The 16,360-nt window shown below is 41.5% G+C and overlaps 1 protein-coding gene across 2 annotated transcripts; it reads right to left on the bottom strand.

Annotated features, from left to right (window-relative positions):
* Window positions 1–428: 428 nt before the first annotated feature.
* SUB1 (SUB1 regulator of transcription) lies at window positions 429–12,595 on the bottom strand. Of its 2 annotated transcripts, XM_068422637.1 has the most exons (5): window positions 12,456–12,566; window positions 10,459–10,531; window positions 8,646–8,765; window positions 3,175–3,283; window positions 429–760 (listed from the first exon to the last, which is right to left on the bottom strand). In XM_068422637.1, the coding sequence occupies exons 2-5, from the start codon at window positions 10,528–10,530 to the stop codon at window positions 681–683; spliced, it is 381 nt and encodes a 126-aa protein (XP_068278738.1). In that variant the 5' UTR covers window position 10,531; window positions 12,456–12,566; the 3' UTR covers window positions 429–680. The 2 variants fall into 2 exon arrangements, with proteins under 2 accessions (XP_068278738.1, XP_068278737.1); XM_068422636.1 differs by lacking the exon at window positions 10,459–10,531 and having other exon boundaries at window positions 12,456–12,595.
* Between the last annotated feature and the right edge of the window lie 3,765 nt (window positions 12,596–16,360).

Genomic DNA, 16,360 nt, shown 5'->3' with positions numbered 1-16,360 from the left:
GGCTAATTGCATTTTCTAACTCAAGCAAGCTATAGAAAAATGGGAAGAAATAGCATGTGGCCTGTGTTCAAGTGTTATTGTTCAGCATAACACTTCATGCAAGTAATGCAAAAAAGTCTATATAGTCAGGACTGTTTACATCTGAATAAATAGGGTAAATTAGCAAATACAGTATTTAAAATTATCTACAAAAATGTGTTTTACCAAGTATTCACTGTTTGTATCAAGTCTTAAAGCAGAAAGCTGTCAGGGCAATACCAAATAGTATGAAATAAAAGAAAAAAAATAAATGGAGACATTTTAAGAATTCTCCTCAGAAAACAAATTCATATTAACTGTTAACTAAACTTGAACTAAAACAAAGACTAAAGCTATTAGGTGGCCTTATGAGCAAACACTTTCAATCAAAAGGCCATAAACAAGTATGCTTTACATATTATTTGATTTGTTTATTTTACACCATGAGGTGAAAGCAACACATTTCCTTTTAGTAAAGTATACACAAATAGCCTCACTCAGAATACACTTTTAATGCACATAAAAAAAGTATTCATCTTACAAATCGTTTTGCAATCCAAATATACAATAGCTTGGAAAACAATATTTTAGAAAACAAAAGCCAATGTAAAAAGACCGCTTAAAACAACCAAAATGATAAAAGTTTCTGTATGGCTCTGTCTTTATAGTTTTCTTACTGCATCATCAATATCAGAAATCTGTTCCTTCAGCTGGTTCCACTGTTCTGGATTTAAAGAAATACCTGAAATGCATTAAAAATAAACACTTAAGACAAAAAGAACATTGTGGTGCAGGATCTTGCACAATTACTATCAAGGCTGGTTTCAAACACAAAGTCTATGTCATAACTATTAATACTTGAGCTACTTCAACAACCATCTCAGTTACGAAGTGGAACTACTCACTGGGAACACTTCAAGTTAACTTTAGACTTTAGCTTATCACCAGACAAGTTCAAACAACAAAGACAATGAGTACAGTGTAACAAATTCATTCATAACTGTTAGGATAAACACAGACAGCAAAATACAGCTCTGGCCTTGACAGAATGCAGCACGAAAGCCCTGGGTGAGATGTTGGAAATCATTCGTACTCCTGTTAGCTCCTGAAAGCCGTACCTCTGTGGACTGAACTTCTATGCACTTTTAAAGTATCACAATTCTGGGTTTTTTCCCCTCCTGTTTCTTAAAGCACTGTAAATAACACATGCTGTAAGTGACATTTTGGAGATACTCTATTCCACACCCTAACACTCACAAACCAACATGGAAGTTATTTTTTAACTTCAAGTTCACTACAGGTTCTAGTGACATTCAATCAACAACCATTCAGTGCCCCGCAACCCCTCTCCTCAGTTCTAAATTCATACTTCCTCACACTCAAGTCCAGGCACATACTTCCTTTATGCTTTATTCTCCTCATTCTACCCCTACAATCTCTATGCCAACTATATGCAAGTACAGACTCACAGGCCTACCTCTCATACTCTCTCCAGCCAGGTACTATTTACCCCCACTCTACCCCCTCAGTGATCAGGCTTCCTTCATTGCTTTCTCCCTGTAGCTGGAGCAGGACCTGAAAACAGGTGAAACTTTGAATTCCATTTTTGGGACTCATTGCCTTTTTTCAATTCTACCATCACTGTCTTATCAGAGCACCACCATAATTTTGAGCAGGGAGCAGTTTGCATGGAGTTATTCTCAGCAGTTTTCCATCAGTCTTCAGAAGGCAGGTTTCTTTTGAAAATGGTGATAACCATTATTACGGGACCAAATGTCATCAAAATGTCCCTGAACCACACACCAGATGAACTGCACGCAGTTCAGACCTGCTGTTTGAAACAATCTGACACAATAATTTAAACTGCTGGATTTTTTTTTCCTGGTTTTTATTACACAATTTCAACTGCTCATACTATTTTAGGATAGTTAGATAAGCAGCTCTTAACTGCATCAATGGAACATTAGACTCACATACTCTATCAGTTTATTATTAATTTTATCCTAATAAAATTCAGTCCCTTTGCCACATTGATAAAACATTTCTATGTACATCATGTAATTTTTGTCACTTGGCCTACCCATCAAATCTCACTGTAGCTTACCACGCAAACTGCATATACTTTTGACTTCTACCTCAAAACACAGCCGTTTAAAGTCCTTAGAAGTTATCTTTTTCGTTAAGTAGCAGCAACATGTCCAAAACAAGAAATTTTCCTTTACAGTACCAGTACACCTGTTCATACAAACCTATTTCTCAGTGGTTATTTAAGAAATGTTGAAAAGGCTTCTTGGGCTTTCCTAATGTCTATTCACTGTGTGGCTCCTGGACACACCAGAAGAATGTAACAACCCTTATGCTGATTCTACACTAAATGTCTTCAATCTCCAGGGCACAATGTTTCATACTTACCTCTTTCCTTGGTGCAATATGAAAACCAATCAAAAGCGGATTTTTCTAACAGAAGCAATGTGACAATAAGCAAAACACTACTGCAACTATGCTTGCATCTTCATCTTGCAGGTGGCAAAGTTCTGAAAATGGTTCAGTGACGGCATGCCATAAAAAGCAGGTATGGGAGGGGCAATTAAAAGTACAAGGGTTTATGCTGCAGATCAGAAACACAGTACAAAAACTTGGAAGACTTGAGGTATTTTCACCTCAACTAAAATCTTGACATATTTTTTACAAAATTAGTCACATAAAATGTTTTAATTATTTTAACCTAAAATTTGATAGAAATTGAAGGACATAATTATTGTAAAGAAATTAACATCTTATCACAAATGACTAAGTTATTGAAATAAGAAATCCAATTGTAATAAAAGAAATTGAGTTGATTGAGTTAATGTGAGGAAAAAAAGTATGGCTATGTTTATAACTCCCATACCAAATTTGCTTGTATTTGATGCCTTGTTTTCCATAAATCACAGAGGATCCATTTAGGAAAACAGACTCAGGCCAACAAACTTACTTTGCTTTTGTTTAAAATCTCCAGATAAAAATAATCATTTGTTAAAATATAAATGATTAAAAAGTAAAAATATTACTCTAAAAATATCATGTAGCAATAAAGTATAAAAAATTGATACATAAAGTTGTCCAGCAAACCGCAGACAATGTTTTAATACAATACAACATGAAGCAGAACAATACCTTTTCTGCCAGGCTTCATTTCACCTTCTTGATCCATCCAATATTCTCTAATATCAATTAAGACTTTCCCTTTAAAGTCACGAACACTGACATACCTCATTTTCCCAATCTGTCAAAACACATATAAGGGTCTTTTAGGTATTTACATAGCACAGAATTCACTTTTCCCAGCAGTATCAGACTCGGACATGTGACATTGCACACTGCAGCTTATTTTAGACACCAGAGAAACAACTAGATCACAAGCTTAATCCAGAGTAGTCAGTAGGCTAATAAGTAATGACAATATAAATAGATGAACGACTTAAAATGAGTTGAGCATTCAATGCTCAATGCAAAAGTAGCTCTCCTAGAATAAAAATACCTATATTCTTAACAAGCTTACTTCTTACAAAAGCCACTAATTTACTGTTTTCTGAAACAAAATTTTGCCTCTATTATAATCATCTTTCTTTGCAGCAGTTGTAAACAAACAGGGAAAGAGGGAGCTCTACTCCCAAATCTGAATTTTAGTCCATTCCATACGTACAGAAATCAAATTAGATATTCACATGAGATAACCACAATTTCTAGAGGGACTTCTAGTTGGGTTTTTTTTTTCTTTTTTTTAAACACAGTAAATACAGATGGAAATGAAAGTAAGCCACCAACTGTACCATGCCTGCTCCCAAGTCCTCATGGCACTTCACTGGAACTGTGCTTAAAAGACTATCTCACTGTATAAGGTGTTCCAAAAAACCATCCAAACCCTCTAAGTTTACCAGCATGTAGCATAGCATGGAACGACTTTGGAATTCCATAATTTCTGCACCACACTGGCTTAACTGAACTAGAAGGGTGCTTTGGCGGGGGAGGGGGCGGGGGACAGGCACACTGACAACTATGCATTACAATACATATTTAGGCTTATTAAACATCTTTCCAAATTTGATCAAAAAATATTTGTTCCAATAAATTCAAAGTATAATGTGAATCTGAGAATCAGAAATTAGATAATGAAAACACCATCAAATACAATTCATGTAAGAAATTCTTAAGAATTCTGTGTGCACCTTCTGGATACACTTTATGAAGAAAGAACACATTCTGAAGTAAACAATTTTAAAATAGAATATTCCTTCCTGATAAAACATGAACTTTAGTTTTCAACTTCCTTAGTTTGTGCATCTTGATATAATTTAATGAGGGCTCAAACACATCTTACTACCACTAAGTCTGACCAGAAAGCTTGAACAACTCTCCAGTTAACTAAAATCATCCATAGATGTTTAAGTCATAAGCTGTTATTTCATAAAGTAGATAAAAACGAGAATGCTTTATATTTGCTTAAAGTAATTTTTCTTCTTATGCAGACCATGCTAAATTAACTCTAAAATTGATTTTAAAACAATTAGGACATCTTTAGGTATCATAACCCCGAAGCAGTTGTTTTCCTACTGCAAAGCATCCTTCAAAATGAACAAGACATTACCGTTTATAAGACAGTAATTTTGACTGATTTATTAAATACTTTCACAGTACTACAAATGTAACATTCAAAAATAAGGTATGATGTCATGGTAGCTTTGTTCTTTCAGACCAAACTTGGTACCATGCCCAAGTCCGTCAACACTGCTGGCAAAGGATATCCTAAATAGCTTACATGAACAACATTTCTTGGTTTTGCCCTTTAACACTTCAGTGACTTTTAAGGCCACCTCTAAGAACAGCTTCAAGTAGCAGCACTCTGCAACACCTTTTTTTTTCCAGGGCTATCAAAGAACATTAGTACATTGCCAAGTAATTCCAGATTTGCTCTAGGAAATAAAATCCAATACAATATAGCAGATTACAGCTTCAAATACAGTAAAAAGGTTTAGGACTTTAATTTTAAGAATAAGACTACATGTCTTAATTTAACTACAGTAAGGCAAGGGGCAGTAATGCAAAGTTCACGTTTACGCAATCAGTAAGTCTACCTTAAATGGAAACAGTTCCACACGAAAATGCTGAAATTAAGTTAGGTTTTACATCACTGCTTAGATTTCAGCTGAATCCTCACATTAAATTTTGATTACTTAGTTGAACTCTATGCAAAACAGCTGCCACCGCTAAAAGCTTTAAATAGGCTTCTAAAGTACAGTTTCAATTAACACCTAAGGTTAAAAACCTCAACAATAGATTTAACTATTTAAGTAAGTTGATGTTTCTTGATGTTCAGTTACCTGCAATTCTGGGACAGATTCATTTCTGAACAATTCTTTTTTCACACAGCAGCTGATGGTCCTAGAATAATTTCACTGATCTAAGACACCTTTGTATCTCTATAACCACAGTAGTGTACCAAGGGTTGTATTGACTTATCTCAGCGTAGTTACCACAGTTCAACCTTCATAGACAAGTTCATACGCTTTTTATTAAATATCACAGCTCCTTAGATTATACTATTCTATTGAATTACATAAATCAGAAGACATTAAAGGCATTATTTCCAGGTTTCTGTTTCTTAGAACAAAATGCACTGAACTGTGTCTTGGTTCCTTTCACAGCTATGCAACTGACTTCCTGTATGAGTTTCAGTAACCACCTTCATCATTTTTCCTCCTATTTCCAGTTTTTCTTGATTAAACTGTATACACACTGTGTATACAGCAAAAGCTGTAAAAGCAGCAAAAAAGCATCCTTCTTTCTTAGCTGATAACTGTATGTATAGCATTAGAAGGAGCACAATAAAGAGTTCTGTAAACAGTGAGATCTGCAACACAGGAAATTGATTGTGAAATGCATTAGTGACCACCTAAGTTTCAGAATTAATGTGCTAAACCAATCACCTTTCCAGAGCATCATAAACTTAAGTATTTATCTACTTTCAGGAGCCTATAATAGATAAAGACATTACACTGGGAAACTGAAGAACTATTTCTCACAAGTCAAAAAGTAAATATGACCCAAACTCTAAAAGAAAAAGAAAAAAGAAAAAAGGGAGGGGAGGGGGGGGGTGGCGGGACAACACACAGACGGTTGACTTTTGAAGTAACAATTTCAGTGAAATGCCTCATCATGCAACGTGGTTCCACTCTGGATAGTAATTAATACTGTATCCTGGCAGCATTAACAAACCTTATCCAAAACAGGCATAGGTAGATGACAGGATTTGTCAAACTAACCAAAGCACATGATGCAGAGCTCATGTTGGCCTGAAGCCATGGACAGGAATCTAATGTATCAACACTAAACCCTTCCACATTAACATGAATAATGCTTGTCCCTAGGGCCTCTAGTAATACATCACAAATGGGAGTAAGATAAATTTCCACACTCTCAACTGCACCCAAATCCTTTAACAAATTCCAAAGTATACCAGGCTCCCTATGAAACCTAAAAAGGCCAAGACATGTAAATAAATAAAATACACTTGGTCTCTTATACTGTATTAATTCCCTTCTACTTACATTTATACTGTTCTTCACAATTAGTTTCAAGAATACCATTACACCAACATTAGTCTCAAACAAAAATAGTAAAAAGTAGATCTTTTTGAAAATGCTGAATCTTCTGAATACAGCTGTCACAATGAGCTCCATATTAAGGGAAGCTGTACACATTAAGAACACAGCCTGAAGGTGTAGAACAAGCCTCTAGAGTTTCACATCATTTGCTGTCACTCCCACACATAATATGGACATCACAGAACTTCTGACTATCCTATGAATGCTTTACGGCCTGATTTCCATCAATGGAAGCAATGCTTGTAACTTACACTACAAAGTCACTTGCACATCAGAGATCATTTTACTGCCATGGGAAAGCAGAAAGGAAAGTTTCTAGTATTACTAATAGTCCTAGAACAAACAAAACCATACCTAAAAAATTAACATGCAACTCGATCTTACAGCATGCTCTCTTGAGTAGGGGGAGAGAGGGGAATTATCTTCAGACCTACAGTGCTATTTCTACACTGAAACAGTTGCATCTTGGTTAACGCACATAAGCTGATATAGCATGAAAAAACTCACAATGCTTCACATAACACAATAAGCAATATAAAAAAATTTTGTTATTGATTAACTAAAAGGCAGGCAGAGACTAAGTAACACCGATGTTTTAGGTCAAGGCGATATGCAAATTTTTTTTCTGTATTATACTCAACACTGGAAGAATACTGTTCTTATCAGACTAAAAGGAGTCCTCTACTGTCTGTTTTTAGTAACTTTTTATTATCTTAGGTCAAAAAGGTTGAAAGAAACCAGAGCACGCAAATATTTTTGCTTTTATTTGAAAGGGTTTGGGGTTTTTTTGCATCAGGGGAGCATTAAAAATTTTAACTGCTTTCCCAAGGCTGGAATTTCTGAACTTATTACAAACATAGCATAAAGCTTATACATAGTAGTTTCTTTGAGTTCTAACTGCAGTTCACTTCATTAAGTGTAGAAGACACTGTCTCGTTTTCCCTACATGGTTCAAAGCATGCCCCAGAAGAACTAAAAATACTGTATTCTTCCTTCGATGGAGAAGTCAAGGCACTGCCTTCAATTGAAACTCTCCCTCACAACTATACGTGAAGAGGAAAGTGAGAATCGATACATTAAGAATAACTGCCCTGTATAACAATATAAATCAAGCCGGTTTTCTCTCTAGAAAAGATTTTTTTTTGCCATATTACTTTGCACAGTTACAGCCCAAAACCATTTCTTTTGTCTTACTCTGTGCCGAGGACATCTTATTAGGCACCTCTCCCATACCCTTTCACAAACTTAAGAATCAAAGTCTTCAAGCATTTAAGTTCCTTTCCAACCAGCTAGTCAGAGACGTTTAGTAAGTCTTGATCCACACCTCTAAAATAGCTAATTCTGAGCTATGTATATTCTCGCAGAGCTTTCAGCACACGCTGCTGCTGCCTCGGCTAACCCCAGGAACTGCAGTACCCTGAATTCAAAAATGCATCTTGCTACTGAAACATGTACATTCATCCTGTCTTAAAAACAAGGACGATGTCAACAATTACAATCTTTTTGGACGTTCAGTGCGAAAGCCTGCACCATAAAACAAAGGAACAAGCAAAACATTCCAAGACAATCTGCCCTTGACCTAGTTAAATAGGAATGAAGAGTCCATACTTTGGTTTCCAAGAACCTTTCTTTCAAGAGTTCTGATTAAAAAACATTTCCATGTAGAGATAGCCCTGATCTAATATTTACAGTATACTCATGGTTAAGTGCTGTATTTATGGACAAAATGACCACCCAGAGTTACCATGGGCAAAAACAGAGGGTTATATCAGCTGCTACAACTCAGATTCTTCTACTCTGCTGAAACCTGACAACGCTTTTTCTGAGCATCTCATCTGCATCCTAGCATCGCAATCCCCTTTGACCCAGGCTTCAGGAGACCAAGCACTATGCTGTCAAGATATTCAGATTACCTCACAAAATTTATACTGAATATGATGTAACATGTTATGCTAACCAGGCTCTAAGAGTCATCAATTTTACCTGAAACATATTCTCGTCTCTGTTACTGCTTTGCTTAGAAGAAGCTGCACCTTTTGAACTTTCACCCGTCTTTTGTTTCTTTATAGGCTTTTCTGGCGCTGCTTGCTTTTTCCGCTTTGCCTTGGAGCAAGAATAAAAAAAAGAAAAGCATGAAACAAAACTCATTCTGTAAGTTACAAGAAGTTTAGGTTAGAGGTCACAAACTACTACTATGCAATGCGCATTATCACCTTCCTTCTGAGAATCCAGAACTGTACGTTTAGACTGGAATTTAAAAAAAAAATTCAAAAAAATCTTCAAATGAGCCCAATTCTGTTCCCAGTAAAGTTCATCACAATACTTCAGCTTTAAAGAGAACCAAATTAGATCAAAATACATTTCAAAAAGCCTACTCTTTCTGCGCAGTAATACTGCTGGTTCAGTAGTTCTAATAAAAAATGTTAAGTCTGATGGAAGTTTCACCTTCCTTTCCACCGAGTGCAACAAAAAATGCAGGACAGCTTACAACTCTTCTAGAAAAGAAAAAAAAAATAGAGATGAGATAATGAAGAAAGGATCAGGAAATCACCTCCATCAGAGCAGATTTTTTTTTTTTAAATCAGCGTCAAATCTCTGTCCATAGCATGATAAATTAAACATGTTTTTTAAATATTCAGATGATATCACCTGTAAATCAGATTACCTGCAGATGCTACAAAGTTACTATTTCTACTAATGGTTACATAGTAACCATGCCCACCCCATAAGAGAGTAACACAAAGATACCAAAAATTAGTCTCACCTGCTAGAACCATGTTGTGGACAACCCCTTTTAAAGACACACAGTTCCATCAAATATGAGAGGTTATAACAGGAAAAAAAAAAGAAGCACCTTACTGCCCACTAAAGCAGACTGTTAGACTATGTCTTTTCAGCAATATATTTCCCTATCAAAAAAAAAACCACCTGACCATTTTCTCATATTAAGATTTGACAGAAGGCTTAATTCGCAAAGTACAACCAAGTCACGTCTGCACCAACTCAGTAAAGGAGACTGAGTCTCTTCACATACTACACTAAAAGACCTGATGTCTGTGTTACCACCTATCATTTCTTAAAAAGATAAATTCACTGTTTTTTTTCATAATAACTGGTACATCTATACAAACTTATAAATAACTATTAAAAATGAATGGGACCACTCAATTTATACATTTAGAATAGCTAACATATGCTAAAATTAATGAACTCAAAGACATTCAGGTTGACTCAGCTTTTAAGTGAGAAACTAGCAGACAGTATTACAGTAAACACAAGAATCTGTAAGAAACAGAGATAAAGAACACACAAACAAGACAAGCAAGCAGCACATGAAGGACAGGGCAAGTGGAAGCTTCTGTTCTAGACAAGTAATTAAGATACCAAAATGCGTGTGGGAAGCGCATTTGTCCTCAAAATTAGCCCAAATTCTTGCCACCAGGGGCAGATTATACAGAAGCCTTCTATCACTTGCCACAAAGCAGCAAAGAATTCCAGGAAGCTTGTGGTTAGATATATCATATGGAAAATCCTGGAGAGACCAAATGCAACTTAAGAAGTTTACTGCAAGGCAAAAAGCATCCTATTCACCCAAACCCCAGTCTTGGGAGGTGTTTTGTTGTTGTTGTAGTTGTTGGGGAGGGTGGGAGTGGGAGAGGGGGGTGTTTTGGTTTAAGTGTCTGATAAATCATATGGAATAACATGCATGTTGTGACATAATGCTCACCTAATTCCTTATCCCCAGCCTGAAATATAAGAGTTAATACAGTAGTAATAAACTGCATATAATGTTCACCTTTTTGTCAACTTCACTATCTGAATCACTGGCAGACGAGCTTGAAGACACAAGTTCCTTTGACTTAGGCATTCTAGAAAGAGAAAAATAACATGAGAACACTATACAAGGAATACGTCCCATTATGGCTGGAAACCCATCTTCAAACCTGTTTGTAAAGGCTCATCTTATTCAAAACCTTCCCAAAGACTTGCCTGCCTTTTCATATAAGCTTTAACAGACGTTGCAGATGTGATCTCAGTCACTCTTCCCTCTTATCTCAATTCCCCTGTTTGCAGCAACTGCATTAAATGCATTGTTTTAGTTTCCGAACTGCTTACAGAGGGACAATTTTTCACTAGTTTCACATACACCCAGGTCTGGCAGAAACCACAACGTAAAAAATACAATACAATACTGTCCTCCAGTTGAATTCTTAGTATTACATTCACAAATATAAACTATTAAGGCCCTAGCATTATCTATGCTCTTACATGGGCATTTCACCGAGCTGGACTTGCAAGTAACATGCTGCACAGCCATCATACACGAAGCTGAGGTTCCCACCAATAATACAAGAGTCTGAAAAAACACCTCAGTTACAGTGAACTACAGTATTGCAATTAATATTTCCACTGCAGCTTCAACACATCAGTCAGTAGAGTCTATTCATTTTGCCAGACATTCAACTTTCCTTGAATGCATGCTGCCAGGTGTGCTTCTGCAACTCTAGTATGCAAACATGTGGTCAGATATAGCAGTTGCACATCTTGTGTGCTACTAGAAACTCTTTGTAACAAATAAACAGCTCATTTGTTCTTTCAGAATAAAAATAAGCATCCCAGAGAGAAACTGTATAAAATGAACTACAGCTAGGAAAGGCTAACAAAAGATTAAAGAAGTCTGTCTCAGGAAAGAAAAAGGAATAGTGGTGTTTTTAAGCTGGTAGTGAAATATACCATATGCACAGGAAAAAAAAGGAGTCTGAATGGATCAATGTGGTTCTAAAGTAGGGTAAGCTCTGTCGTAACAGCTTGGAGCACAACGATGCAAGCCATAGCACTGAAAATGAAACAGGTACAGAGAAGCAAACATAAGCCACGCTGCAGGATGGAGGCAGAGGAGAGCTAGTATGGGACAGCGTAAAAATAAGCACAGCGATGACATGAAATCGGGGAGCCGAACAAGAAAAGACTGATACGAGACGGGATCGGGCACCAGCTTGGGATAACCCCAGGGTCCGCATCAGGATGAGGGAGTGACAACATGGAGGAAGGTGGGGGCGGAAGTTGATGGAAAAATAAACGGGGGCTGGTAGGTGCCCCTCGGGAGAGGCTGGCAGGCAGAGCGTGAGGAGACACCGAAGCACCGGTGAGAGCGAGGGCGGGAGGAGACGGGCCAAGCGAGGACGGCGGAAAGGGAGAGGGTAAAGATAAGCGCGGCCGCGCTAGGAACACCAGGTAGGCGGATCCCAGCCGCCATTTTCCTCCCCTATTCCTCTTTTCCACAGCTCGTGTTGCCCCCCAGGGGAAAGGAGCGAGGGCCCGAATAGGGGGGCGCGGGCAAGGCGCCCAGGTCCTCCCGCAGCAGAGTGGCAGCTAAACGGCTGCAGGTCACCGGCGGCGGCGGAGAGAAAAAGCGGCACAAAAAAAAAAAAAAGCGTTGGGGGTCGTCAGCGGGCAGGGTCTGATCCCTGCGTGGGGGGGACGGAGCCGGGCGGTTCCCTGCCGCCATTTTCTCCCTCACTCAAATCCTCTTTGCCCCCCCAACATGGCAGCTTCTCCTCAACAGCGGCTCCTCCTCCCGCCCCAGACCCGCTTCACAGCGGGGGCATCCCTGCCGCGGGGCACAGCGGGCACTCGAGGAAAAGGGGAAGCCCCCGCCACACGGCTGCCCAGCGCGCCTTCCCCGAGCCGGCCGGGAGGCGCCGAGCCCCCCACAGTCAGCGGCGGGGCCAGGGGACGGCGAAGATGGCGGCGGCCCCGCTGGGGCGCTCGGGGGGGGACCCCAACACTCACGTCCTGCGCCGCGCGCGGCTCCTCTGCACCACGAGAGAAACGGAAGTGACGCGCCGCGGAATCCCCGCCCCTGCCCTGCATCACGTGAGAGGGGGCGGGGGAGGTGTTTAAAGGGGACGCGTCCCTTTGTTACGCGTTCCCGCCTCCCCCGGCCCGGCTGACGGGTTGGGCGGGCGGCAGCAAACGCGTCCCGCCGGGCCGCTACCCGCGTGCGCCGCCTCACGCCAGCCAAGCACCGAGGGGGCAGAATCGCGCCCTCCGAGGAAAGCCTGTGGCGCTGACGGCAGGACACCGCCCGCCCCGCGGCCCAGCCTGGAGCCGGGACCCCTCGGGGTTGCGGCCTCGCTGAGGGGAGGTGCCGCCGGGGCCGGGCCTTCGCCAGCCGCCTGCCCTCCGCTGAGAGCCTGCGAGGGGGGCCAGGAGGAGGGAGGAGGGCCCGTGATGCCCAACGGGAACCCTTGACAAGATAAACCCGTAGATGGCTGTGTGCTTTCGCACGCTGCAGCGGTTCCTCGATGTCGTTCGGAGCCACCCGTCCCGCAGCCCTGCCCGCGGAAGCGCCGTGAGGCGGCGTCGCTGCGGCGGCTTTGCACACCGAAACCGCAGCCCCGGGTGGCAGCTGAGGCGCTGTTCAGGAAAGCGCCGGTTCCCCTTTCTGCCACCCGGTGACTTGGGGTTTCATGTCCTTCCTGCAGGGCTTTGCGGGGTGGGGGTGGGGAGCTTTAGGGCTCCCGTCTTGGCTGTTGCCTCGGGTCTAGTGCAGGTCTGAAACGCTGGAGACTGAAGGCTAAAACAATCTCTGCTCCTGTTGTAAACACCTACTTTTTAAAAGCCCTCCAAGCAAAAAACAAACAAACAAAACCTGTGAAAGTACAATCTGAATCACAGAGGGGTTGGGGTTGGAAGGGCCTCTGGAGATCATCTAGTCCAACCCCCTGCCAAAGCAGGTTCCCCTACAGCAGCTTGCACAGGGTCATGTTCAGGTGGGTTTTGGGCAGCCTGTTCCATTGCTCTGTCACCCTCAAAGTAAGGAAGTTTTTCCTCATTTTCAGATGGAACTTCCCATGTTTCAGTTTGTGCCCATTGCCCCTTGTCCTGTCGCTGGGCACCACTGAGGAGAGTCTGGTCCCATCCCCTTGACACCCACCCTTAAGGTATTTGTAGGCATTGATAAGATCCTTCCTCAGTCTTCTCCAGGCTAAACAGACCCAGCTCCCTCAGCTGTTCCTCATAAGAGAGATCCTCCAGTCTAATCATCTTTGTAGCCCTCCACTGGACTCTCTCCAGTAGTTCCTTATCTTTCTTGAACTGGGGGGCCCAGAACTTCACATAGGTGTGGCCTCACTAGGGCAGTGTAGAGGGGGAGGAGAACCTCCATTGACCTGCTGACCACACTCTCCCTAATGCACCCCAGCATGCCGTTGGCCTTCCTGGCCATGAGGGCACACGCCACATCCTAAGCACCCTGGTGATGCTGTCTCCTGTGTCAGGAGTTCAAGGGGTGCTATTGGATTAGGTCATCTAAACAAATGTGTAACAGCTTCTGAGATAAACCAAAATGACACCTCTTTGAAGGTGAGGTGGGGAAAGGCTCCTCTGCCCCCAGCTTTGTGAAAGGAGATGACTTTTAGCAGCCTTTGCAAACTGCAATAGGCCAAACAAGGCTCTGACATTGGTGCTGGGGAAGCTTATGGAGCAGATCAGGAGTGCCATCACGTGGCTCATACAGGACAACCAGGTGATCAGGCCCAGTCAGCATGGGTTTATGGAAGGCAGGTCCTGCTTGACTAACGTGATCTCCTTCTATGACAAGGTGACCCGCTTATTGGATGACGGAAAGGCTGTGGATGTTGTCTACCTAGACTTCAGTAAAGCCTTTGACACCATTCCCCACAGCATTCTCCTGGAGAAACTGGCTGCTCATGATTTGGACTGGCATACACTTTGCTGGGTAAAAAACTGTCTGGGTGGCTGGGCCCAAAGAGTTGGGGTGAATGGAGTTAAATCCAGTTGGTGGCTGGTCACAAGTGGTGTTTCCCAGGGCTCAGTATTGGGGCCAGTTCTGTTCAATAGCTTTATCAATGATTTGGACGAGGGGATTGAGTGCACCCTCAGTAAGTTCACAGATGACACCAAGTTGGGTGGGAGTGTTGATCTGCTTGAGGGTAGGAAGGCTCTGCAGAGGGATCTGGACAGGCTGGATCGATGGGCCAAGGCCAAGTGTATGAGATTCAACAAGGCCAAGTGTCAGGTCCTGCGCTTGGGTCACAACAACCCCATGCAACGCTACAGGCTTGGGGAAGAGTGGCTGGAAAGCTGCCTTGTGGAAAAGGACCTGGGTGTGTTGATGTATGGGCCAGCTGAATATGAGCCATCAGTGTGCCCAGGTGGCCAAGAAAGCCAAAAGCATCCTGGCTTGTATCAGAAATAGTGTGGCCAACAGGACCAGGGAAGTGATCGTCCCCCTGTACTCGGCACCTCGAACCCTGTGTTCAGTTCTGGGCCCCTCACTACAAGAAAGACATTGAGGTGATGGAGCAAGTCCAAAGAAGGGCAGCAAAGCTGGTGAAGGGTCTGGAGAACAAGTCTTATGAGGAGCGGCTGAGGGAACTGGGGGTGTTTAGTATGGAGAAAAGGAGGCTCAGGGGAGACCTTATCACTTTCTACAACTACCTGAAAGGAGGTTGTAGCGAGGAGGGTGTTGGTCTCTTCTCCCAGTTAACAAGTGACAGGACAAGAGGACACGTCCTCGAGTTGCTCCAGGGCAGGTTTAAGTTGGATATCAGGAAAAATTTTTCCACCAAAAGGGTTATCAAACATTTGAACAGGCTGCCCAGGGAAGCGGTGGAGTCACCATCCTTGGAGGTATTGAAAAGATCTGTAGATGTGGTGCTTAGGGACATGGTTTAGTGGTGGACTTGGCAGTGTTAGGTTAATGGTTGGACTCGATGATCTTAAAGGTCCTTTCCAACTAAAACGAGTCTATGATTCTAAGTATGCTGTCAGAGCATGAGCGGTTTCACATTGTGTCTTCCCGTGTTACCTATCTGAGCCTGTACTTTCAGTTTAAGATGAGATTTATGAACATATTATCATAGTCAACACAACCTTGCACAAAATTAACACAGCTTGCTGTTGTTTGCTTATCGCTGTTTGCACCGATGGGTCATGTAGTTGTTCTGTGAGCGTGGTGGGGTGCCAATGCTTCAGATACCCATTATCAGTTCAGTTTAGTCCTTTTCTCATTGTTATTACCTCTAGACCTGTGCTTTAGCTACCATGATAGTGCAATCTTTTCATAAAAAGTGCAAGCAAACTATCAGAAATAGGGAGTGGACTCTAGACCCAATCTTAGCTTCCAGGTGAAGCTATTTTTGGTACAAGTGGAGTGGGGTGGTGCGTGATTGGCCTCTGTAGTTTCAAGAACAAACACCTCTTAATAAAGTGTTGAAAATTAAAAGTCTCGGGCTTTTTTTAAATTCCAGAAATCCCTGTTCGTTGACATGGGCCAAGGATAAACATCATGTTTCAAGAGGGGATAATCCTGCAAATCCAGCATGAGCAGCTGCAAGTCCTAAGCAGTGTTTCTGAAAAAATACTTAAGGGAGGTGGGCGAAGAGGTTTCTAGAAACGATCCGTGCAGCCTGTACCGCCTTCACCATGAACTGAGGTAAACTAGTGCTCAGTATGAGAACCAGTTTTTCACTTTTTCACTTTGATAGCAGGAAAACAGGAAGCTAATACCAGAAATTAGATGTGCTCTCTTTTAACTAATTCTTGGAAATCGGCTGTTTCATAATGTTGTTATATATCTTGCAAAATGAAAAGAAAAATAGAAAAATATACAGTTCTTACTACATGCCTGACCTTGGGAAAATAAAACTATGGTTGTTCATACAGAATCA

The sequence above is a fragment of the Nyctibius grandis genome, chromosome Z, assembly GCF_013368605.1.
Source record: "Nyctibius grandis isolate bNycGra1 chromosome Z, bNycGra1.pri, whole genome shotgun sequence".
NCBI lineage: Eukaryota > Metazoa > Chordata > Aves > Nyctibiiformes > Nyctibiidae > Nyctibius > Nyctibius grandis.
Note: the sequence above shows the minus strand (reverse complement) of the source record. Positions and strands in the feature narration are given on the sequence as shown.

Coding starts and splice junctions, on each gene's coding strand:
- SUB1 (XM_068422636.1), bottom strand. CDS start 12,536: ATGCAGGGCAGGGGCGGGGATTCCGCGGCGCGTCACTTCCGTTTCTCT. Junction 8,766..12,455: donor AGCCGCGCGCGGCGCAGGAC/GTGAGTGTTGGG, acceptor TCTTGCTCCAAG/GCAAAGCGGAAAAAGCAAGC. Junction 3,284..8,645: donor GAGACGAGAATATGTTTCAG/GTAAAATTGATG, acceptor GTGTTTTGACAG/ATTGGGAAAATGAGGTATGT.